Source organism: Aotus nancymaae, unplaced genomic scaffold (assembly GCF_030222135.1).
Source record: "Aotus nancymaae isolate 86718 unplaced genomic scaffold, 86718_ANA_hifiasm-v0.15.2.pri h1tg000011l, whole genome shotgun sequence".
In the NCBI taxonomy this organism is placed as follows: Eukaryota; Metazoa; Chordata; class Mammalia; order Primates; family Aotidae; genus Aotus; species Aotus nancymaae.
This window is the reverse complement of record NW_026988422.1, coordinates 83,904,775-83,928,922: the sequence shown is the minus strand read 5'-3', so window position 1 is coordinate 83,928,922 and position 24,148 is coordinate 83,904,775. Positions and strand designations below refer to the sequence as shown.

The window sequence follows — 24,148 nt, the reverse complement described above, 5'->3', positions numbered from 1 at the left end:
CCGGCGGGAGTGAGGTGAGAGCTGGGGCCGGTGCCCAACAGGCAGAGCTCCTGTGAGGGCTCAGGAGATAAAGGTGGCTGCTGGGCTGGACCCCCAGAAGAGGCAGAGGACTTACGGCAGACGGTGGGGAGAAGTGTGTTGCAGGACGAGGCGGTGGGTGTGAGCGTGGCTGCACAGTGCCCAGAGGCGGGGAAGGACTGTGCCCTGAGGACCCCCGAGAGCGCCGGGTGCAGCCTGTGCTCCCCACCGCCCGGAGGCAGGTCCCGCCCCCAGTTCTCAGTGGGAGCCCTGGCCACCCCACAGACTCCTCATCCTCATGGCCCCAACCCACTGGCCCAAGACCAGGCAGCACCTGTTCTCCAGCCCATTTGGCAGGCCAGCTAACCTCAGGGGACTGGAGCAGCCACTCATGCGCTGGCCTCAGTTTCCCCACCCACAGCAAGGGCCTCACACAACATCATGTGTGGTCAATGAATGGCTGAGTCGAAACTTGCACTCAGGGTGCTGGTCCCGTGCAGGAGCCTCATAGGAGACTGTCCCTGAGGGCGTGGCTTCCCTTCTGTGTCCTCCCTAGACATGCACAAAGATGCCTGCACCTCAGGCACAACCCTTGTCTTGGTCCTCCCTCCCCCTCCCCCTGACCCTGCCAGGTGCTGGACTGGCCCAGGAACACAGAGCTGGGACACAGAACCCTGTCCCATCTGATATGGGGGTGAACTCAGTGACTCCACTGAATTCCCACTGAGGGCCACATGGAGGACACAGCCTCCAAGGTCGAGGGCAGTGGCTGCCCCTAAGGCACTGGGTCAGAGGAGGATTTGAGCCACAGGAGGATCGAAGCCAGGCTTCAGGCTCTGGAATAGACGTGAAGGGCGGGGCCTGCCTGCTCCCCGCCTGTCTCCTGCCCTGCCCAGCGCCCACCCTCCATCAGGCCGCTCAGCAACCTCCCCCACCTTTCCCCCCAGTTCCCTTCTGGGGTGGGGGGAATTCCCAGACAGACCTTTTAGAAGAACTGAAACCTTCAATGTAAATAATTAATGCTAGATTTTTTAAATTAAATTTTAATACATTCTTATTAATTTTAGACAAACTCCCTGGCAGGTCATTCGCGGTGAGTGATTGAGGGAACCGGAGATAGCCTTTGGGTGGGCAAGGCTCCTGAGCAGTGGGGTCCACAGCTGGCCGCTTCAGCTGCGGGACCTCCAGCAAGCCTCCTCTCTCGGAGCTTTGCTCCTGCATCCGTAAAATGGGGGGTATGGGGCTTCGACGGCAGAGCTGCGGCGAGGGGCGGTGGAATGCGCGCTGTGGTGTGTAAGGGGCGGTGGACGTGATTGTTAGGATGATTGTGGCCATTCTGCTGAGGGTGGCCTCCTGGGGCCGGAGGTGGGGGTGGGGTCTTCATCATTAGCCCCGGAGAGCAGGGCTCGCCTCCTCTGCTGTCCCCTCTCTGCTGGAGAACTTAGCCCAGAGCTAGTGAATGAGTGGATGTCGTCGGTGGAGGAACACTTGGATTCCTTGGGTTTGGTTTGATCCTGGTTCAGGTCTGACCCTCTGAGTGGACGGCTCCTCCCACCCTGCGCTGGCTCAGTGGAGGCCAAGCCTGCTGGGTGCTTGGGGGTGTCCTGGTGAGAACACAGGGCTCCTGCCCGGGAGCTCGCAGCCAGGAGGGGAAACGGCCGGGAGAGACAGGCTCCTGTGCCGTAGGATCCAGGCATGCACTGTCCGCGTTTATTGAGCGCCTGCTGTATGCTGGGACCTAGCATGAGGAGGAGCGCTGTCATGGGTTCCCGGAAAGGTGGGCCTGGGGAAGAGAGGCGTGTGGGGGTCGCGCTGGCCGCCGGCAAAGTCTTCCCCGCAAACTCCTTGCCTTGCAGGAGGAGGGTTTATGGAGGGGGTCCACGCTCGTGGTCTTGGACAACTTTTAGAGCATCTGGGGAGGGCAACCGCCATCCGGGCCCCTTGGGGGTCTCTTCCCCTGAAATTCCTTCTCCCACCCCAGCCCCTCCGCAGCCCGCGGGTGCCAAAGGGCAGCGGAGCGCCTCGTCAAGCTACCTCCCCCTTCCCCCCAGCTTTCAGGTGAGGAAACTGAGGCCGGGAGTGCGCCGGAAGGCCGGCCTGAGCACCCGGGAAGTTGGTGGCCGAGCCTGGCCGAGGACCCCGGGCTGGGCCTTCTAGCTTGGCGCTGCGGCCGGGCTGCGCCCTCGCCCGGCGGGGCGGTGGGGGAGGCGGCGTGGGGCCCGGACCCGAGCGGAGCGCGCTCCCGGCGGACGCGGCGGCGGCGCCCGGCGCGAGGGGCCGGGATGGGCAGTCATCAGTCTTCCCAGGTCTGTCGCCTGGTCCCTGGGCTCGTACCCCCGTCCCCCTTGAGAGCCAGTCGCGGCACGGCAAGACGAGGAAAGCCCGGGGGAGCTGCCTCTCCCGGGTGATGGAGAGCCCGCCCCGCGCCCCCCGCTCCACGCAGGAAGTGCGATCCCGCCCGGGCCGCTCGCGGTCCCCGTCGCTTGCCCGCGCCCACAAGGTTAACGGCGGCGAGTGGGTTCCCCCGCCCGGCTCGCTGAGGGGCTGCCTGGCCGCGCGGGGCTGGGCCGGGAGGGTCTCAAGCCGCGCTCGGGTGGGTCTGCGCAAGCCCGGCAGGGAGCCCCGCCGGCGAGCCGGGCGCTCGCGGGTTAATCCCTCGGGCCCGGGAGGGGCGAGCCAGGCCCAGAACCCCAGAATCTGAGGGCAGCGGGTCCCTGGTTGAGGAGTTGAGGCTCCAAATGCCATCGCCCTCGGATCGTGTGTCAGGTTCTACAATCCTGCACGGCCGCGAATTCCCCAACATTTTCCGACTCCGGAGATCCTGCGATTCCGGGGCTCGGCTTCCTCCGAGAGGGAGCGCGGGGCAGGAAGGGTTAACGGGCGGGGCGGGGGGAGAGCGGGGCCGCGGCCGCCGGGGAGTTCGCGGGGACAGGCCGAGTCCCCCTCCTCCCAGCGAGGCTGAGATCGCCCCTGGCCCCGCCGTCCCGGGCCGGCCCTCTCTTCGCCCCGGGGGGCGTAACTCGGTGTGGGGAGCGCGGTGGCCAGGGCGGGCGGGCTCACCTGTTACTCGGCCGCGGCCCAGAGCGCCCACTGAGTCACGGGGGCCGCGGAGGGGACTGGGGGCTGGGGGACGCGCGGGGCCGGGCATCCCACGGACGGGGCCCGGCGGGGTTGCCCCGCCGCGGCGCCCGGCCGTGCCCGCTGTGCCCGGCTCTGCCAGGCGCGGCCGCGGAGCGCACGCCTCCTGCCTGCTGACCCTCTCGTTTGGTTTCTCGCAGGCCTCTGCCGCAGACATGGAGAAACTCAGGTGAGTGGAGCGTCTCCCGTGCGGCGGCTCGCGGGGGCCGGGTCGGGGTTGAGGGCGCCAGGGGGAGAAGAGGGGAGCCGGGGGGAGGGGCGCCACCTGAGCGCAGCCCCCCTGGGCCCGCGGGCGGCCTCGGCGGGGCTGCGGGCCGGGCGCGTGTGTGGTGCGTGTGTGCGCGCCGCGAGGCGATGGGAAGCCCCGCGCGGGGGCTCCTTGGCTGGCCCGGGCCGCTGCGACGGGGGCCGGGGCGCGTGTCATTCAGGGCCGGGCCGCCCCCGACCCCGGGTCGCCCGGTCCTGCGCGCCCCGCTGCGCCCTGCCCGGGAGCCTCGCTGGTCCCCGGGGACCCTCAGGGTTGGGTTCCGTTCGTGCCGTTCCGCACCGCCCCCGGCGCTGGCTCGGCCCCCACCCCCCCATCCCCCGGGCTGCCGGTTGCCTGGCTCTGAGCTTTTAAGTGTTCGCCTCTGGGGGGCGGGGGTGGGGGATGGAGTCCTCGCGGCTGGACCAGGCAGCCGCGTCTTGGAGCCATTTTAGGGGAATCCCGCGACCGCGTCTGGGGGAGTGTTCCCCGCCGCCTCCCTCCCGGTGCTAAACTTTAAGCCTCGGTGGACTTCACGGGGCCACCTGGGCGGCAGGCGTGGGATCAGGAATATTGACCACTTCCTTCGCGACTTCCCCTGGCACCCTGACCCCTACTTTGGGAACACCCCTCCCGTGTTTTCCTTCCGGAGCCTGAGCCGAGGCGTTGTGTGGGCGGCAGGCCCAGCTCTGGCTGCTGGGTTTCAGCTCCGTCTCCCCTGGCCTAGAGGGTCGTTGTCCTCCCCACTCCCTCCTGAGGCCAGAATTGGCATCCTGGGGAGGAGGCTGGGTAGAGGAGCACCCCTCCCCCAAGGAGCAGAGCCCCAGCAGGCCCAGGCTGGGCTGAGGTCTAGGGCAGAGGGGCCCTGGGCCCTGCCAGCTGACCCTTAGTGCTGTGGGCAAGTGGCTTGGAAATACCCAGGTGGGAGCCTGGAGACAGGTGGGCTCGGAGACCCAGGCTGGACGCTCAGAACAGGGCCATCTCCTGGGCCAGGGAGCTGGTGTGCAGCCCCCACTGTGGGTCCTGCAGAGACAGGACCAACATGTCCTGTGCTGGGAGGAAGAGTCCAGTCTCTGAGGTGGTACAATTGCAGACTGGAAACATCCGATATCCGTCACCCAGGCCCACCTTCTCGTGGCCAAGGTCCAGGTGGGGGCAGTGAGGCCCAAAGATCAACGGCCCTGGCTGTGGTCACACTGATGACCTCAGGCCCAAACCCAGGTTCTGGCCCAGCCCAGGGCCCTCCCTGATGCCCCACATTGGCTGTCATTTCATGACCTGGGTGGCACCGCCTGTGGGGGAGGGAACACTCAGCTGAGACTTGAGGAAAAACTTAGCATTCATGAGGTGCCCTGAGGCCAGCCTGGGGGCTCCCCATGGTGGTTCTGTTTCTTTCCCTCCTTCCCTGTGCCCAGCCAAGGCTCTCCAACACTGAGGACAGGCATGACCTCGCCTGGCTATGCACAGGTAGACAGGGGCACCAGGTGGGCGGATCTGCTGCCTGAGCTGCTGATGGCATCAGCACTGCTGTCCCAGGCGAGCTGAGGCTTCCTTGGGTGAAGCCATAAAGGCGGAGGTGGTGGCCAGGGCCTGCGCTCCTGGGCTGCACAGGGCCATGTGGCCTTTCTGGAGTTGCCAGGGGTGGTGTCGGGCAAGGACTCGGCATAGCCTCCTAGAACTGGGGAGGGGTCCTGCCCTCCTCTCCCTCTCACCCAAGTAGTGTTCCCAGAGTTGCCTCAAGGGGTTTTCCAGAACCTTCCCTCCTGGCCAGTGTCGGGGCTGCCCCAGTGGGTTTCTGTCCTGCATTTAGTGCCAGGGATTTGGAACCAAAAGCCCAGGGACGTGTAAGGGAAGTTGGTCAGCATGGCTTCCTGCAGGGAAAGGCATGGGGTTTGGGGTGCCACAGACCCAGTCACTGGCAAAGTCCTGGCCCTGGCTGGGCCTCAGTTTTCTCATCTGTAAAGTGGGTGTCCTAACCACAACTAGGTTTCAGGGATGTCAGGTGCCATGAGCTCCTGTGGTGGAAGCACCTCTCCTGGGACCTGGCCCAGAGCAGGCCCAGGCAGAGGGTCTCTGGGGAACATGAGACCATGCAGTGGTTATAGTGAAGGGGTCCTGGGGTGTCCAGAGGGATGACCCTGTGGCTGGTCCTGCCTCCTGGCCGTTAGATGTGGGGTCTGCACATCACAGGCTGGGCCTGTGGGTCTGGATTAAGCTCTGAGGGCGGTGGTCCTGGCCCCCTCCTCTCCTGGACCCCCCAGGACCTGGAGCCAGTGCAGGACAGTCCTGTAAATATTTGTGGAAGAGTAAAAGGACAGTGTCACCTGGTGGCACCGTGGTCCTCGGTGGCTCCCTTTGGTGGGCAGGTGTATGTTGAGGGGTCTCCCTTCCCCGGCCCCTCCAGCTGACTGTCCCCCCATGCTGTCGCCCTGCTTCAAGTCCCCCACAAGCTGCCACCTTCCTGCCTCTGCCTTGCCCACCCAGCCCCTGCTGTAGAGAATGCCCTTCCCTGCCTTCTTGTCCACTTGACAAACCCTATCTCTTCCCTGTCGCCTTTTCCCTGTGGTTTTCATGACACTCTTGCCCCTCCCGCCCAAGTGGACTCCAGCCCCCTCCAGGTACCGGCTCCACAAAAGACTCAGGCTGGCCCTCCAGTGCCGGGGACACAGGCCGATGACAAATCCTCCTCAGCCAGCAGATAGAATACAGTAGAGGTTTGCCCAGAATGCGCTGGGGTCTCAGGTTTTGAACCCTGGCCTGGGGTATTGGGAAGAGCTTCCTGCAAGCAGGGACACTTGAGCCAAGGCATGAAGGATGAGTATGAGTTTCCAAGGACAGACAGGCCGCCCTCCAAGAGGCGCAAAGGCCTGGGGGCTGCCCAGAGCAGATGTGCTCAGGGAGACAGGTGAGGGGTGGAGAGTGGAGGTCCACGGGGGTCCCACTGACACCTGGAGTGCCCTGTCCTTCCCAGGGCCCCAGATGGGCAACCCAGAGAGCAGAGCCTGGGTCTGGCCCCTGGCGTTCTGCCAGCCCCAGTGCCTGGCAGAGGCTGGCGCACAGTGGGGCTCCCACAGGCCAGGGGTGGGGGCTGTGTAGCCGCAGCATTTGATGGCCTGGCCACCTTAGCTCTCGTCCGTTGACCCTTGCTCAGCCACTCTCAGCTATCCTGCTTCCGACTGCTTGAAAAACTATTCTTGTGACTCTCAAATATTTATAGATATTACCAAGTCCCAGTTGGCTCTCTGTGTGCTCAGAGCCGCTGCATCTCTAATCCCTCAAATTAATCCCCTCCTGTCCCTCCGCACAGGGTCCCTCCTGCCCGCCTCCTGCCGCCTGCTGCGGGGCAGCCCTGTTTTCTATTTGAGCTTTGGTTCCCTCCTCTGTCAAACAGGGAAGTGGGTCAGTCGCCTCTCATGGCTCCTGGGGTGTCCAGAGCTACTCCTGTTCAGTTTCCACATTTTCCCCCCAAAATAGAATTTTTCAAAGTCATGAACTGTGATAGGCATGCAGAGACATTAATAAATATCCGCACAGTTCGGCGGTTAAGTTTAGAACGCCCACCTGCAACCACCACCCAGGTCAAGAGGTTCAGCACAGCCAGCCCTGAGGTCCCCCGAGACCCTTCCCCAGAGCTAGCCCCATCCTGCCCCCGTGGTCGCCGGGACACCGACGTTGTGCTCAGGGGTTGCTTGCTGTCTTCATGGTTCTGCCACCTGAGAGGGCGTCCCCAGCAGAGATGGTTGCGTTTTGCATGCTTTGGGACCTCATGGCTGGATTCCTTCAGCCTGTGCTTTGGAGGTGGCTTTTTTTTCACCAAAGCTATTCTGTTTGTGAGGGCCCCTCGTGGCGGTAGGTGGAGCTACCAGTTGCTGTTGTCAGGGCGAATGGCCTTTCCGGTGGCTCCCCTGCAGTCTGTTTGTTCCCTGCTAGACTGCTGGGCAGTGTGCAGCCTGGGCCACCTTAGGAACTCCCGTGCGGGCGTACGGGGATGTGGCTGCGATTCTGGGCGTGCACCCTCAGTGGGACCTCCGGGCACAGGGTGCGCATAGGGTCAGCTCTGGAGGATCAGACCGGACTCTCGAAACCGCTTCTCCCGGCCACTGTCCCTCCAGTGTTGCTGGGGTGGGCGTAGCGCAAACCGCACTGCCCTGGGTTGTTGCCCGCTTGGTTTCCTCGCTGGCGAAAGCTGTGCGCACTTTCTACCAAGGTGTCTGTGTTTTTGTAATTGATTTGCGGGAGCTCTTCACGTTGTCAGTTAGCGTGTAGCAGAAACACCTCCCGCGGGATGCCGCGTCTCGCTGTTCTCACGGTCCTTTGATGAACGGAAGTTCTTAATTTTAATTTTGTCCAATGTCTCCGGTGTTTTCACTTTCTGATTAAAGCGTTTCGTGTCTTGCTTCAGGAACCCTCCTGAAGTCATCAGGCTATCGGCTGTTCATCCACTTGAACTTGGCTTTGCTGTGGTTAGAGGTCAACGTTGAGCTCCCTTTTGGTTTTGGTTTCGGTTTTGCACAAGGTCAGCCAGGTGCTGGGGCCACTCTCTCGTTCACTCCTGTGACCCGGGCTTGTGGTCCTGTGCATGTCGGATGCTTGTCCAGGCTGAGACGCTCTGCTGAAACGCCAGGCTGACATCCCAGGGATGGAGACAGATGGAGATCTGGTGGCCTCCAAGATTCGAGTCCTGCCCTGCCCTGTCCCTCCATGCTTTCCCCTGAGGAGACACCGTCTCCCACCCGAGCCTCCCTCCTGGTCCCCACAGCCGTCACTGCCGCTCTTGTTGTTCACCAATCACGGATTCCACACCATTCACTGAACCAGAGGCTGCTGCAGGCGCTGAGGACACCGCAGTGACCACACGGGCAGAATCTTCTAGTTGGCGGGAACAGGAGACTTTTTAAAATAAATATCACTATGACAAGTGCCACCGGGACAAAAAGAAAGGAAGGCAGTGGGTGGGAGGGCGAGTGGGTGACTTGTACAGCGTGGCCTGGGAAGGTCCTGAGCAGGTGCCACCCAGGTCAAGGCACCAGGAGGTCCAGGCAGAGGGAGCAGCTAGTGGGACGGTGGCCTGCAGGAAGCAGCAAGGGCCAGTGGTCATGGAGGAGGGCAGAGGTGGCTGCGTTCTGGATGTGTTGGAGGATCCGGCGACTGGGTCTGCTGATGGGTGTGACATGGGGTATGGGGGGAAGGGGGTGTCAAAGGCGACTCCAGGGCATTGGGAGTGAGAAACTGGAAGCAAGGATGGACTTCCTTCACCTGAGGTGGGGCCAGCTGTGGGGAGCAGCAGGTTTGGGGGTGTGCAGGCTTGAGATGTCCCCTTTCGTTTAGCAACCCCTGCCCCGCACCTGCTTTGGGCAGGCTCCTGTCCTAGATGGCATCCAGGTTGGGTTCTCTGAGCATGCAGTAGGTGCTCATTGAGGGTGGTGAACCGACTGCATTGTGGTCTGGGCCCCAACAACTCAAGGAGAGACGTCCTGGGGTGGGGCTGGCCACCTGCCGGCACCCACTTTCAGGATAGCTGTTGAGTTTCTTTATCGCTTCCCCCCAGGGCCCCGCTCTCTGTCTCTTGTCTCCTCCAACCCACCCACTACCCCACACCCCTCCCTGAGTGTGATCCTTCGAGGTCCTCTACCCCACTTCTAAACCTCATCCTACTGGAGGAAGTCTTATGGACTAATTCCCACTAAGGTGTGAATGACTGCCTCACTTTGCTTTCTCCGTTTGCGGCTAGGGGCTCAGGGGGTGAGGACCCAAGAGACCCAAGACACTGAAAGCTGGGGCATGAGTCTGGGAGTCACTCCTAATCTGGAGCAGTTCTGATGGTACCAACTTGGGGGGCTGGGGTTACAGGCGGGGCCAGGGGGCCAGTCGAGTTCCCACTCCTCGGCAAGGCCTCCCCGATGGGGTATGTGGTTAAGAAGGTAGACGTGCCTAGGTTTCAAGCCCCAGTCTGTCACCTACTGGCTGTGTGGCCTTCAGCAAATTTGTTTTGTTTTGTTTTGTTTTTGAGACACAGCCTTGCTCTGTTCACCAGGCTGGAGTGCAGTCCGGGGCTCAAGGAGGCTTCCCACCTCAGCCTCTCCGAGATAAGTAGGACTACAGGCAGACATGCATCACCACGCCTGGCTAAGTTCGTATTTTTGGTAGAGATGGGGTTTCACCATGTCACTCAGGTCGGTCTTGAACTCCTGGGCTCAAGTGATCCTCCCGCCTCGGCCTCCCAAAGTGCTGGGATTGCAGACGTGAGCCACCGCACCCGGCCTTGGGCAGGTTTAGGAAGCTTCCTGGTTCTTGTGCCACATTTGTAAATGGGGTAGTAACAGCACCTGCCTGAGAAGGCAGCTCGGGGGATTCAGTGAACTCGGGACGTGCGCTTGGCTTGTGGGCTGGGCCTTGCTGCTGCGGCCTGCCCGTTTGGGGAGGCTCTGCCCATCTCCGGTGGCTCTGCCCTGCTTGGGCCTTGCTGGCCATCCCTTGGGCCGTGCCATCATTCCCCTGTGAAGGAGAGGGCCAGGCTGGCAGTGTGAGGGTCTCTGAGCTGGGGACGGGGCTCTTCTGCACCTTTGCCTGTCTGCACTTTTCTCGGGGGCCGTCGATGGTCGGGGCAGCCGCTGGGTATTTTAGAGGAGGCAATGCCACATGCCTGTTTCTCAGGGCTCCGTGCCAGGCCTGCATGTGGCTCCCCTTCCTCACCCCCCACTACTACAGGCAGAAAATCCTTCCAAGGCCTGGGATCTGCGGTGGGGACTGTGCCCATCTCAAGGTGCCCCTGTGTCTGCAGAGCAGCCTGAGAGAGGGCCCACTGAGGCTCTGGGGCGCATGTCGGGGCAGCCAAGGTGTCTGTCTTGAGCAGCAGCAGGACGGATTACAGGAGCTGAGACGGGAGGCGGGAGATGCGGCAGGGCCTGGGACCCAGTCTTCTGGGCTCCTCGGCCACACTTCCTCTGCCCCTCCCGGTCACTAGCATGGGTGACAGTGGGGGGGTCTGCCAGGGAAGCGGGCAGTGCTGTGTCTCTGTGTCCTGGGGATCTGGCTGGACTGTGAGGGGCCAGTGGTGGCGTTTGGAATGACCGTCCCAGGGAGGGGGGCTGCCCTGCCACACACCACCCCAGGCTGCTGAAGCTGGACACCCCGCAGGCCCCAGCCATGTGTCTGCGGGGTCCCCAGAGGAAGCACATGGTGGGGCTTCCCTACGTAGGGCTTTGCCGAGCAAGACAGAAGAAAAAGAGACTCAGGGGCAGGTGGGTGCTGCTAGGGACACAGGAGGACCCAAGACACTGAGAGTTGGGCCTGAGTCACCCCCCATCCGGAGCAGCTCTGAGGATGTCAGCTCAGAGTGGGGTGGGGCCGCTGGGATGATCCCTGGATCTCAGGGGCATCTAGGGGCTGGCTGTGGCTTCTGCCCCCATTCCTCCTTGGGGAAACTGAGGCTCTGAGAGCTCTAGTGCCAAGCTCAGGAACCCCAGTGGCCTGTGGCAGAGCAGAGAGTGCTGAGTTGGGGCCTGCTCAGCCACCCACCCTCTGCTGCCCACACCATTCAGCAGGGTAAATAGTCCACAGGACCCTCTCAGCCCCCTGGGGCTGATACAGGGATGGGGGGGATCCTAGACACCCCCAGAGGGAGGCCTAGGGAGCCCCGGGCCTGGCCTCGGGAGGGAGGGCAGATGCCACCAGTGCCCCTGGCTCCCTCCTCGCTCCGGCGCCTCCCTCCGGCCCTTGCTGCTGCTGACCACCCTTAGGGATGCTGACCGTAGCTGCAGCCTTTTCTCGGAGACTGGGTCTCGCCCGGCGAGTGTGAGTGTGATGCACACGTATGCAGAGGTGAGGGTGGAATGGGACCAGCCCAGGAAGGAGGGCATCCCAGAGAGGCCCAGGGCATAAAGGGGGCCCAGGTCCTGCCGACCAGGTTTACTGATAAGTGTCTGCCGCCCTGATTAGCTCTGTGATCCCCGGAATTCCAGAAAGCAGCCCTCCTGCCGATCCAATTACTAAGTGTGCCACGTCTGTTTGCAGTGGTGAGCAGGCTGGTGGGGTGGCCAAATTAGCAAAGCCAGCGTGGGTTCCTTGGTAGCCAGTAATGAAGCCAGTCATCAAAGTGCTGAATCGCGGCCCCTTCTCTCCTGGGCACCAGGGAGGGTGGCAGGCACCGCAGGGTTAATGTGCAAGTCCCATGAGGAGCTCGTTCCTGGCTATGGGGCCGGCCCATGGCCATCTGTCTGCCCATCCTGCCCCTGCATGCTGACTGTGGGTGGAAGAGCCGGGCAGGGGTTCCAGGGCCAAGGTGCACACAGCCCTACCCCTCCGGCAGCCCCATCCCCTCTAGAGAGAGAGAGAGACGAGGGAGTAGTGATCAGCGGTGCCAGGCTGGTGCTGGGAAAGGGGCCCAGGCAGGGGACCAAGGAGCCTCCTGGGTCCACCATGCAGCTTCCCTTGCCTCTTGGACACAGCCCCCCTGAGGCTCCCTGCTCTGCGCCGCTCTCCACCAGCGGGACGGCCCCAAGCCCAAGCCAACTTCCCGACCTCCTTGGTGTGAACATCTCTGGGTCCCAGAAAGAGGAGCAGACGCTTCAGCACATGCTCAGGGCCTCTGCCCACCCCTTGTCCATGCCCCCACAACCCCCAAGCCCCAGGCTCTGGTCACACCCATCTCCAGGACGCCTCCTGACCCCACCACCATGCTCCCAGCCACCTGTCCTGCGCAGAATGTCCCACCTCCTCACAGATGGATCTGACGCTGATTTCAAGGAGGTCTTGGGCCGAGAGCAGATGAGGGCAGGCACTGGGGCCCGGTGGGGGGCTTTGCAGCAGCCATGCGAGAGGAGTGGGCCCGGCGTGGTGGGAGGTCCTGGAAGGCAGGGCTCCCGGTACACTCTGGAGGCAGAGCCTGGGGACTTGCTGCCGGCTTAGAAGGGCGGGAGAGGAGGAGAGGAGTCACGGATGCCTGGAGGCCCGGGGAGGACTTGTCTTGCTGCAGGGTGTGCGGGGAGGCTGTGGATTTGTAGGGCAATGGGAATTTGACTGAGCCCTGCAGGTCTGTGCTGCCCATGAGACAAAGGGGAGGCAGTGAAGTTGGGGAGGTGTAAATGTGGGGGTCCCAAGCAAAGGGATGGTATTTGCTGGCTGGGGTCTCCACTGGGGAGTACACACAGGGAGGGAGATGCTGGAGCCGGATCCCCGGGACACGCTGGTGCCAGGAAGCCGGGAGGTGAGGAGCGCCCCACACAGGAGCCCGAGAAGGGGCAGCTAGACAGCCTGGCGAGGGTGGGAGGTGCGGGAGCAGGGAGAGGCGGCATGTCCCCGGCTGCTGAGGGCGCAGGTCAGGTGATGACTGAGACGGGACCAGTCCAGTGATATGGAGGGGACAAGATCCTGGTGGGCCTTGGTCCTGGCAGGCTAGGAATAAGGAGGCAGAGGTGGCAAGATCAGACACTTCCACTGAGTGGGGAACAGGGGCTGTGCCTGCGAGGTGAAGAGAGGGCTGTTCTCAATATGGGAAAGGTAACCACGGGTTTGCCTGCCAGAGAATGACCGGGAAGCGAGGGAGAAATGAATGGTTCAGGAGCAAAGACTAGCTGGAACCCCCCCTGCAGCTGGGGGAGGCCGGCGGCCACAGTCCAGCCCAGCTGAGGGGCCGCCTGGCCGGCTGTCTGTAAGTAACAGCGGGCAGCACCAGGTGTCGGGGCAGATGCTGGTAGGTGGGGAACGTGGAGGTGACATCTGTGGCAGTTGCCTGTGGATGGTTTCATTTCTCAACAGAAAGGGAAGAAAAGGAAGCTGGGTCATCAGCCTGAGTGGGGATGGGGAGGAGGTGTTGGGAGGTGAGAGGCAGAGAGGGGAAGGTGTGAAGTCACTTTCCAGGGAAGTGGGGAGGGAATGGAACAGGCATCCCTAAGATTCCTGGGTCTGTCTGTGGGTGAACGGAGAGTGAGGCCGTCTGCCCACCACTGTCTCCTGCCGTCTATGTGGGTGCGGGAGCCTGAGGGATGGAGAGGTGGGTTTAGCACCCTCGTACAGCAAGGAGAGTGACTGGGAGGAGGCCATCATGCCATCATTGGCTGCCAAGTGAGGGCGAGGCCAGAGAGGGGCTGTGAGAGCCCCCAGTGGCACTGATGGAGAGAGGGGCATCCTCAGGCCTGACCTGGAAAGAGAGTGGGTGTCAGAAGTGGGACTGCACAGGGGTCCACACGGGTGGAGCACAGTGGCCATCACAGAGGGTCTGGGAGCTGGCCCTGACTCCCCTCCCCAACTCCAGCAGGGCAGCCCCCGCCATGGCAGTTGTCTCTCAGCAAGCGTTGCTCGTGTACTGCCCACCAGGCTCAGAGCCAGTGTCTCGCATTCCCTGCCCCCATCCCTCCTCCCAGTCCTGGGCTCTGGAGGCCAATGCGCTCCCTGGCTATCTCCTTTCTGTAGGTTCTGTGTCCGGAAGAGGCCGACAGAGCCGCAAGCTGGGAGTGGAGGCCTGGGCTCGGCCCGCCTTGACTCAGGTGTGGTACTCAGTCATGCGCCGCCCATGGCCTGCGCTGTCGGCCTGAAATCCAGGCTGTATGGAGATCAGTGGGGACAGTGGTGGCCTGCGACCTGCAGAGGGGGGCACGGAGGGATGCCCAGGGACATAGCCTGCAGCCCCGGTCAGTTCTGCCCCACCCACCCTCCTGGGACACCCAGCGGTCCCCTCACTGAGGGCCAGAGTCCCCAGGCCTTCTCCCTGCAGGTCTTTCCTGAAAGCTCAGCTGGGAGCTCAGAGCTGGCTGTGCTCTCCTGAGGCGCCTCCAGGCCTGCAGCAGGCACTGGGACCTTGCCAAGGAGGAGACAGCCCCTGGGCCCAGAGAGCACCCTTGCACTGTAGGGCTGGGATGAGGATGGAGAAGAGGGCTCCTGACTTGGGTTGGGGGAGGTCAAGGAGGCCTTCCAGGAGGAGGTGAACAGAGTGAACCAACGTGCAGGGAAGGTATGCTCTGAGCAGGAGGGCAGCCTGTGCCAAAGTCCAGGGGTGACTCTACAACCACCCCAACTACCTCCCTGGGTTGGCCTGCTTTGCCCTGCCCCAGGGCATGTCCTCGGTCTGCCCACCCTCCCAGGGCTCCCCAGGACATGGTGTGCTAGCTCCCAGCACGTGGTTCTGCAGAGAGGCGGGGGCAGCGGGGCAGGGCTGCGGCTGCCTGATAAAATGAGGCGAGATGAAGCTTTTCCTGCTGACTCCAGTCTCCAGGCAGGAGGGAGCAGGGGCACGGCTGGCCAGGTCATCCCGGGGAGCCGAGGGTCCAAAGGGAGAGGCAGGGCATGTGAAGGAGGGGTCAGCAGAGGGCAGGGGAGCAGGAGGGGAGGCCTTGAGCCCAAGTCCGCACCATCAGAGTGGCCCCAACTGAGCTGGTGATGATGGCAGCTCACTCATCTCCAGGTCACCCCTCCTGGCCATGGGACCTGGCTCAGCACTGTGACAGTCCTCCCCCAACTAGACACACACAGGCCTACATACCACGTACACACACGCACATACTCGTGCACGTCTGTCCCCCAGGGGCAGCTGCGTGACAGCCGGCGGCCATGGTGATGACATTCAGAGTCCCTCTTTCTGTGCAGGCAGAGTCCTGGTGTCATCGCTGCAGAGGTCAGGATTGTCCAGGCCTGGGTGGGCGTGGCTGAGCCCAGAGCAGGGCCAGCAGTGACAGGCTGTTCTGTTGGACTCCGGGGCTGCTGTGGTCAACCCTCCAGTCACACAGAGAGGCAGAGGGCAGCTTGTCATAGTTGTCTAGCATGCGGGAGACACCAGGATGGCTAAAGCGCCACTATTTGTGTTAAAATCCAGCATCTCCACGTGAGGCTGGCCTGGAATTGAACCCCAGCCGGGTTGTGTGACCTCGGACAGGCCCTGTTCCTTGACCACTGTGAACTTGTTTCCTCATCTGGAAAATGAGGTGGGGTACACACCTCCCTTTCAGGGGTCTGAGGACTAAATAAATGAGTGCACATGGTGGGGCGGAGTCTGGGGTGCCCCACCTTCCGCTGGGAGTGGTCCGCCGGTGGATTCCGGGCAATACAAAGGGCAGGGAGTGCGGCAGGAGCGAGCTGGAGGGAAAGAGCGGGGGTGGCCGAGGGCGCAGGGATCACAGGCCCCCAGCACAGGAGGGGCTCCGCCAGGCCAGGGGATACTGCCAGGTGAGGGATTCCTCCGGGCGAGGGGTTCCTCCGGGCGAGGGGTTCCTCCGGGCGAGGGGTTTCTCCGGGCGAGGGGTTCCTCCGGGCGAGGGGCTCCGCCGGGCGAGGGGTTCCTCCGGGCGAGGGGTTCCTCCGGGCGAGGGGTTCCTCCGGGCGAGGGGTTTCTCCGGGTGAGGGGTTCCACCGGGTGAGGGGATACTGCTGGGCCAGGGGATTCTGCCCACTCAGCCCAGGTTCCCACAGGGCTGTTGCTGCTCCTTTGACGGAAGGCTTGGGGCACGAGGCCTTTTGCAGGGAGATCCGGAATGGCCCTGGTGTGGGGCAGAAGCAGCTCTGTGGGGACTCAGCCCTGGGCCGGCAGCAGGCCTCCCAAGGGTCTGATGTGGGCTCCCCTAGGTGTCAACTGGAAGTTCTGCTGGGAAAGACCAGGCAGGGTTGCAGCAGCTTTGGGGACAAAGACCTCCCATAGCTGATACCAACTCTGTGGAGGCTGAGAGGGTGGGTGTGTGACCCCCCTGCTCGGTCTGGTCCTGCTCTAGGCATTGGAGGTGGGAAGGCAGGCACTTAGGGGGCACGTGCACAGCCCGAAGGCCAGCGTGCCTGGCGGGAAGGTGGGGGGTCCTGGGACAGCAAGGCTGGGGCGGCAGTAGGCCCCAGGGGACAGGAATTTGGGGTGAGAAGCTGGGCTTTTAGTCTTAGTGCAGAAAGGAGTTGGGGAGCTCTGAGAGCACGGTCTGATTGGGCCTAGAAATGAGCCGTCTGGGGGGTTCTGGAGTTTGGGGGGGCCAGGGTGGGAACATGAGGCCCAGGCATTGCAACACTCAAGGACAGAGGTGGTGGGGAGTGAGGGGCAGCAACTGACCTTGTCCAGGGAAGGGCGGGGTGAGCTGGGGCTTCAGGACCCCTCAGGTGCTACATGGGGAGGAGTTAACTTGGAGCCAGAGGGAGGAGTGAGATCCTGGTGGATGGGGACACGGGGACAAAGTCACCAAGCTGAGAGCCTGGCTGCCTGCAGCCTGGAAGGAAGGAGCAATTTGGTGTTGCTGGAGCATGACTGGGGCCAGGCTGAGAGCCACGACAGACGAGGGAAGACGGGCTGTGGCCAGGGCCTGGCGGGATCCCACCTCAGTCAGGGATACAGGCGGGAGGGGCACTCGGGCCTCGGCCAACTGCAGCAATGAGAGCCGCAGCCCAGCCCCACCCCATCGCCAAGACGTTGAGTGGGAGGATGGGAGCCAGGCCTCCCTCGCAGCCTCCAGGGCACACCTCTGCCCTCCAGGAACCTGCTCAGCGCCCTCTGAGCTCAGGGGTCCCTTGTCTCCAGCCCACCATGAAGCTGGGAAGGGTTTCCTCCTGACACAGGGGCCCTGGAGGCTGTGTCCTCCCCCAGCCCAGCAGGGCCCCATGGGCATTAGGGGAGCAGGAAGGTCTGGGCCCTGGTGGCTTCGCATGGTGGAGGAAGGTCAGGCAGGGCCCCGGGGCTCCAGTCCTGACCCTAAGTGGATGCTTACCTGCTCCACCGAAGTCACCTGTCTGAACTCCAGTGGCAGGGCCACGACTTGCAGTCTGGTGGGGAGCCAAGGAGAACCCCACCTCTGTTTGGAAGTGCCCTCTGGCTGCCTTGTTTAGTGGCCTTGCAGGAGGCAGAGCCAAGAGAGCCGAGCCGAGGAGGGAAGCAGTATCCTAGCAGGAGGGTTGCCCAGCACAGGCAGAGGTGAGGGAGGCACCCAAGAGGAAGAGAGGGACCTTCAGCAGGGGGAACCCAGAAAGGCTTCCCGGAAGAGGCGGCATCTGAGCAAAGCCTCACAAGAGAGGAGAGGACCTGGGGACACAGAGAAGGGAGAGAGGACATGTCCAGGGGAGAGGACAGCATGGACAAGGGTCTGGATGGGTGTGATTTGGGGTAAATCTGAAGGCCTGGAGGGACAGTTCTTTTAGCAAGGGCAAGAAGAAGACCCAGGCCTGGCTGGCTTGAGGCAAACTGTCCTGTCATCTTGCCTGGGGGCCAGGAGTGTGGTGCTGGGGTGTGGCCAGGCTCGGCTGTCACCAACTTCCTCCCCCCTTTCTGCCCTGGAATGGGGTGGAGGGCAGGCACAGTGTGCCACAGGTGGCCACAGGCTTTTCTGCATGTGTAGGATGGCGGTGATGGTGGCATCCTTCCCAGGACTGAGATGTAGGGGGAGGGGCATCTCACTGGGAGAACAGGACACATGCACCGTGTGGTCCCTGCCTGGCGCACCCTGAGTGTTCCATTCCCCTTCCCCACCCGCCAAGGACCTGCAGCTGGTTGTGCAGCCTTCAAGCCATTCCCTCTGGGAGGAAGACAGGTGTCTGTTGACAGTGCCACCCCAGGGTCCAAGCCCTGAGAGGAGGTGTGTCCTAGAGGCACAGACAGAACCTGCGCAGTCTCCCGTAGGGCTCCAGGCTTCCTGGGGTCATCTCATCCTGAGACACAGAGGGCCCAGGTGGCACCTGCTCCCCACGTGATGACACCCATGTCCGCAAGGGTTGCCAAGGAGCACCAAGGCAAGGTCTTTGGGCAGGTTGGCCTCAGGGGCCCAGGCCAAGCCCCAGTCCATCTGTGCAGCCAGTGGTCACCAGGTCCTTCCGCCAGCAGGAGCAGGAAGGTGGTTCCGTGCACCCAGCTGGAGGTGACACTGAAACAGGTTGTCCCCAGGGCCCACGTGCTCTACTGGCTCCTGCTTTGCTCTCAGCAGGGCGGCCCTTCTGTGGCAGGCTCTCAGTGGCATAACCCCCCGCCTTCCTTCATAGGGGAGTCCAGGGAAGAGGAGGGTGCAGCTCCGGCAGGGCCCGGCAGCCCTGGTTCTGCTCTCGTCCTCACCGAGACTTACTTTGCGATCTTGGGCCCTCTTGCTAAACTTCTCTGGGTCCCAGTTTTCTCATCTCTAGGATGGGACGCCCCCCACGCCGCAGGCTGGGAGTGAGAACGTCCATCCCAATGTTGTTACCTGGTTCAGAACCAGAGCGGGTCATCAGTGATGCTTAGTCAACGTCCTGTGAGAGAGCAGAGTCAGAGCCTGCATCAAGCCACAATCCTGCCCCGGCTCACTGTGCCCGCAGGCAGGCCCCCCCTTCCCTGGGCCTCAGTTTCCCCTGGGACCTTTCTCCTCTGAGCACCTTCATTCTTCAGAAACTCCACCTCCATGAGGCCCCCTGCAGAGGGCACCTGTTGGGGTGGGGTCTCCTTGGCAGGGGCTGGGAGGAGGACGCTGGCCTTGATCAGGCCACCGGGGCCAGGGCAGTTGTTTCTGGCAGCTCTCAAGCAAACGCGCTCATCCCATCCTGCTTTCTGTTCACTCAGCAGCGCTGGGGTCATTTGCTGAGGGTGGACCTGGGACCAGAATTCCAAAGTCCAGTCCAGCCAGAGGTCAGGCCCACCGCCCCTACCCCTTCCCCTCCCCACTGTGCACTGGGCATGGGACCCCTGCCCACTTCTGCTCAGGAACCGAGGGGCCGTGGCCCCATTTTACGATGCGGAAAGTGAGCTCACAGCGGTGATCAATGTTTGGCTCGTGGCTGCCCCCTCGGGCTGACCCATGGGTGCTCACGGTGACTTTGGAGGGCTACCAAAATTTGATCTTTAGCATTTTTTTCTCTGATTTATCATCCTCACTGTAAAAAATATGACATGAAAAGCATGAAAGAAAAGTTTTAAATCATCCAGCATTTCACCACGCAGGTGTGACGACATTAACAGTTCATTGCTCGAGTTCTCTGTGGCTGTCCACAGGCAGTTATTTTTTAAACAGGATTATACAGCTCTTTTTCGGAGCGTTCCCATCTGCCCGCATCTTTAAGTACTCTTTGAAAGCCTAATTTCTGGGGCAGCATCAGAGCCTTTGTTGATGGAACCAGGCCCTCTAGGCAGAGGTCGGATCTCCCACCTTGGCCTAGGGTCAGTAGGGCTGCCCAGGTGTCCCTGCGAGCCCACCAGCTGGTCCCAGAGAACACCCAGGAAGGGGACAACCAAGCCGGCACTTGTCTGAGGCCTTGATGTATTTCTTGTGTCCTGCGGCAGGCCAGCACCCTAGCGGGTCCGCGGTGGGCCCATGTCCTTCCTCACACCCATCTGTCCAGCCCACACAGGCCACAGGCAGGGGCAGGGGAGCAGGTGCCGCAGGGCAGGGTGAAGTGGATCCCAGGTCCCTAACATCCTCCAGATCCCGCAGCCTACAGGACATTCCCTACATCAGCCATCAGGGCCTCCTCCTGACCAGCCAATCCTGCACGCCAGGAACCAGGCCTGCAACAGGGAGGCACCCGACAGACGCAGAGCTACTGAGGAGGGGAGCTTGCCCCATCAGTCCCCTCTGAGGCTGCCACGTGGAGGCAGGGCTGAGGGTAGATCTGCTGCCCTGCAGGGAACAACTGACCCGAGGGGCTGCTGCCACTCCTCACAGTAGTGGAATAGGACGATCAAAAGAGGCATGGAGCAAGTGACCAGTGACCTTGCCACGGTGGGACGTGGTGCCACCACTGAGCTGGGACCCCTCAGAGTGAGCAGCGAGGGCTGGCAGGTGCACAGGCTGGGGCCCTTCTCTGGTACCAACATCTCTCCAACCCCTGCCACTTTGTAGATGACAAGGACTTTTCCTGGCAGGGGGTGGGGACCAACTCCCCATCTCTGGGTCTCAGGCGAGGGGCTGTGGCTGTGCCCCTGATGGTGGGCCCTGCATGGCCCCAGCCCTGCCCACCCCCACCTGTTCTGAGCAGCTCTGTCCTCTTTGCCCACAGGCTGCGCAGCCCCTGGGTGCCCTTGTGCCTCGGGCAGCCCCGAGTCCTGCAGGGCCGGCTGGCCAGGTCCTCGCCCTCGATCTGGGACAGGTAACATACCTGCTGTCTCCCCTGGCTCCCTGGTATCTCTCCGTCAGTCCCCAGACATCTGTCCAGTGTCTGCGTCCAACTCCCCGAGACAGATAGGGAGGCCCAGAAGGTGAAGGTGAAAGTGAAGGTGGGGCCGGCAGCACAGCCTCACAGCGCCCACCCCAGCAGCCCAGCCAAGGGCATCATCCTCGGGCTGGGGCCCCTGCCAAATGGCCAGAAGGGGCTCCTGGTGGAAGGCAGGAGGGAGATCCCTCGAGGCCTCACCATGTGCCAGGGGAGCTGGGCACTCACCCCGTTCAGGGAATTCCCACAGGCAAGGAGGGAGCCAAGAAAAGCACTTGCACTCGTGCACACGCACATACACATGCACACACACACACGCATGCATACACGCGCACACACATACACGTAGACACTCATGCACATACACGCGCGTGCATACACACGCACGCACACACATACACACGCGCACACATACACGAGTGCATGCACACACACCACATGCATATACACACGCACACACACACATACGCATGCATACACGCGCACACATACACGTAGACACTCATGCACATACACGCACGTGCATACACACGCGTGCACGCACACACACGCACTCATACGTGCATACACACGCACATGCATATACACACGCACACACATACGCATGCATACACGCGCACACATACACGTAGACACTCATGCACATACACGCGCATGCATACACACGCACGCACACACACACACGCGCACACACATATACACGCGCACATGCATATACACACGCACACACATACACACATGCACATGCATGCACACATACACACGTGTGCATACATGCGTGCACACACACATACACACGCATACATACACATGCACACATACACACACACATACACACATATACACGCACACACACTGCCAGTTTAGGCCCAGATCCTGGTGTAACTCACCAGGCAGCAAGCCCAGCTGGGCCCCCCAGGTCTCCAGGCCTGGAAAGGTGGCCCCAGCCTGGAGGGCGTGGCCCTGGCTCCTCTGGGCACCACACTCCTCTCTGCGTGTCTGCTAAGGAGCTGTTTCCAGACGCTGGGGACTCCCTGACCCAACTCTGCACTTGCCAGGCCACCTTTCCACCCAGGGCAGGGGGCAGAGGTCTCTGAGCCGCAGGCCCCCAGCAGCCTCCCCCAGATTCCCAATGGCCTGTGCCCCCACCACACACAGTGCCACCTCGGACATCACCCACTGTGTAGGGGGCTACTACGTAGAATGTGGACCAGCGACAGCCCTGCCCCCATCTGGGTGCACCATCCCATTCTGCAGATGTGGAGACTGAGGCTGCTGTGGCCCAGCAGTCTCTGGTTAGTGCCTGGTGAGGGGACACTAGACAGGGAAGGAGGCACTATGTGGGCGACCGCAGACCCTAGGTGTACAGCCTGGACCGGGCAGAGGGGACACGTTCAGAGGTTCTGAGAAGCTGAACCCCCAGGACTTTGTGACAGGGCTGTGAGGGGTGAAGGGTAAAGAGGAGTCACCATGTCCACCCCCGGGGTGGGGGCGTGGAGGGCAGTGAGCGTGTGCTGGATGTGGCTGCACTGGACGGTTGGGTGTTGAGATGCCCGAGGGCCATGGCGGGGCTGGCTGGCCATGATCGGGGTGTGGAGCCTGAGAGATACCCTGCTGGAGTCGGATGGAGGCCTGGGAGGGTCCTTGTGCAGGAGACATGGAGGGGGTTCGGCCTGAGCAAGCAGGAGGCAGGTGCAAGTGCAAACCGGGGCCCCAGGAAACAGCCTAGGCGAGGTCGGAAGGGGCCTGTGTTGTGACCAGGGGACCAGCAGAGGTGGGGAAAGATGTGGCACGAACCAGGGGGCTGCCAAGCTCAGGGTATCAGCTATGCCTGGGGGCTGGGTGCGCGTCCAGGGTCCAAGGCCTGCAGCAAGCGGACACTGAGGCACAGAGAGGTGGAGTCAGGGGCTGGGGGCACTGCAGGCCCAAAGATTGGTTGGGTGTAGCAGGTGGGTGGGTGTGAGGGACTTGGGGAGGGGAGCAGTATTTACGGGCTGGTGGAGCAGGGAGTCGGCGCTGTGTCTTGAAGGCCATCCAAAGGCCAGGGGTAAACTGAGGCTCTGTGAAGCTGACTTGTGAGATGTCTGCCCCGAGCCCACTGCACAACCCCTCCATCCTCCCCTCCCACGCCTGCCCCGTGGAGAATCCCTGCCTAGTTCACTGCCCACCTCCCTCTGCACCGCAGGCTCTGGGGCAGGGGCAGGGTTTGTCTTACTCCTGGCTCTGAGAGGTTAGGGTAGGGGCCTCGGGATGCTCAGGAGGGGCAGGGCTGGGTGAGGGGGCACAGTGAGCAGGTCTCAGAAGAGCAAGGGTCTGAGGCTGATCAGTGAGGCCTGGGGTGTGGCTGGAGAAGGGGCGAGGAGTCGGGGCTGAGGTGGTCACGTGGGTAGATGGATGACGCCCTCACCGCTTCCCCAGTGTCACTCTGCCTCGGGGCTTCCCACTTTGCTTGTTACTCTACATCCTCTTGTGGGGACTGACTCTTGGGAAGACCCGCCCCACCCTTCTCTGAGATTCTCAAAACGTAAGCAACTCTTTATTTTTATTTACTTTTAAAAATATAGCCCTGGACAGGAATCCAAGGGTGCTTGCTGGAAGCTTAGGGGGTGAGTGCCTGTGACGTCACATGGGTTTACTCACAGGGCCCAGACAGAAGATGCCTCTGCTGGGGCTGGGGGACAGTCGTGGCCCTGGTGGGGCTGGGAGGAAACCTCCCGCCTGCCCTCTGCTCCCCTCTCTTGGGTTTGCGTCGGGAAGGTCGGGAAGGTCGCAAGAACGTGGGCTCTTGCCCAGGGTCCCACAGCACACGCGGGCAGAGTCAGGGCTCCAGGCCCTTCCACACCTCAGTTTCCTGCGTGACACCTGGGGCTTCTGTCCTGCCCCATCTCACAGCAACACCATCCAAAGCTGTTGGCCCCAGACAGCCCCTGGGCCGTGCAGTCATGGCGAACTGCCGGCTCCGCCCGGCCCAGCCAACAGGAAGTGCGGCCCCTGCCCTGGGGAGCTCCCCGCAGCCCCTGCCGGAGGCCCCCACACCACCCTCCCGCTTTGCACAGCTTTAGCTCAGGTGAATTGTCGGCAGGCAGTTCGAGAGGATGGGTCTGTTTCCTGAGCATGCGCGGCTCTGCAGCCTGGGGTCCCACCTCCAGGAGCTCCCACAGAGCCTCAACAGCTGTCTGGGCCTCTGGAAGGCTTCCTGAAGGAAGGGGAACGTGAGCGAGCCTGGGCCTTGCCACGTTTCCCGTGCTGCGTGCAGCCTCACTGGCCATGGTGATGGACACTGCCTGGGCATGGGGCATTGCCACCAACCCTCTCTCTGGCCCAGAGAGGTGACCCACGGTGCCAGAGCCACACAGCTAGTTGGGGGAAGGCAGATCTGGTCTTGGGTGTGGCACGGCCGACTCTGGGCCTCAGCGATCCCACCGTAGCACTGTGGGAGAGCAGGAGTGAGGGCCCCTGTGCCACCAGGGGCCGGCTCTGTGACGGACAGCCTGGGTGCTGACGGGCCTTCTTTATACCTTGGTCCTTTAAACCACCCCCAACAAGCTGGCCAAGTTCTGGAGTCAACCACTCCTTCCGCGAGCACCTGGAATTTATCTGTGAGGTGGGCACTGATGGAGTCTGAGGAACCGCCAGGACCAGACTGGCTCGGGGTCAGAGTCCTGACTCTGGGGTGCCGCGGTC

General features: G+C 62.4%; 1 protein-coding gene across 3 annotated transcripts in view; it reads left to right on the top strand.

Moving 5' to 3' along the window:
- Positions 1-2,916: 2,916 nt before the first annotated feature.
- The window catches only part of BEGAIN (brain enriched guanylate kinase associated), a 30,968-nt gene continuing 9,736 nt past the window's right edge, over positions 2,917-24,148 (top strand). For 2 of the 3 annotated variants that reach the window (XM_064375217.1, XM_012471237.3), the window contains exon 1: positions 2,917-3,325. In XM_064375217.1, coding sequence (XP_064231287.1) covers positions 3,312-3,325 — 14 coding nt within the window. In that variant the 5' untranslated portion in view covers positions 2,917-3,311. Of the gene's footprint in view, positions 3,326-20,385; positions 20,402-24,148 lie in introns of those variants that run through there. The other variant, XM_064375218.1, reaches the window with a different exon arrangement.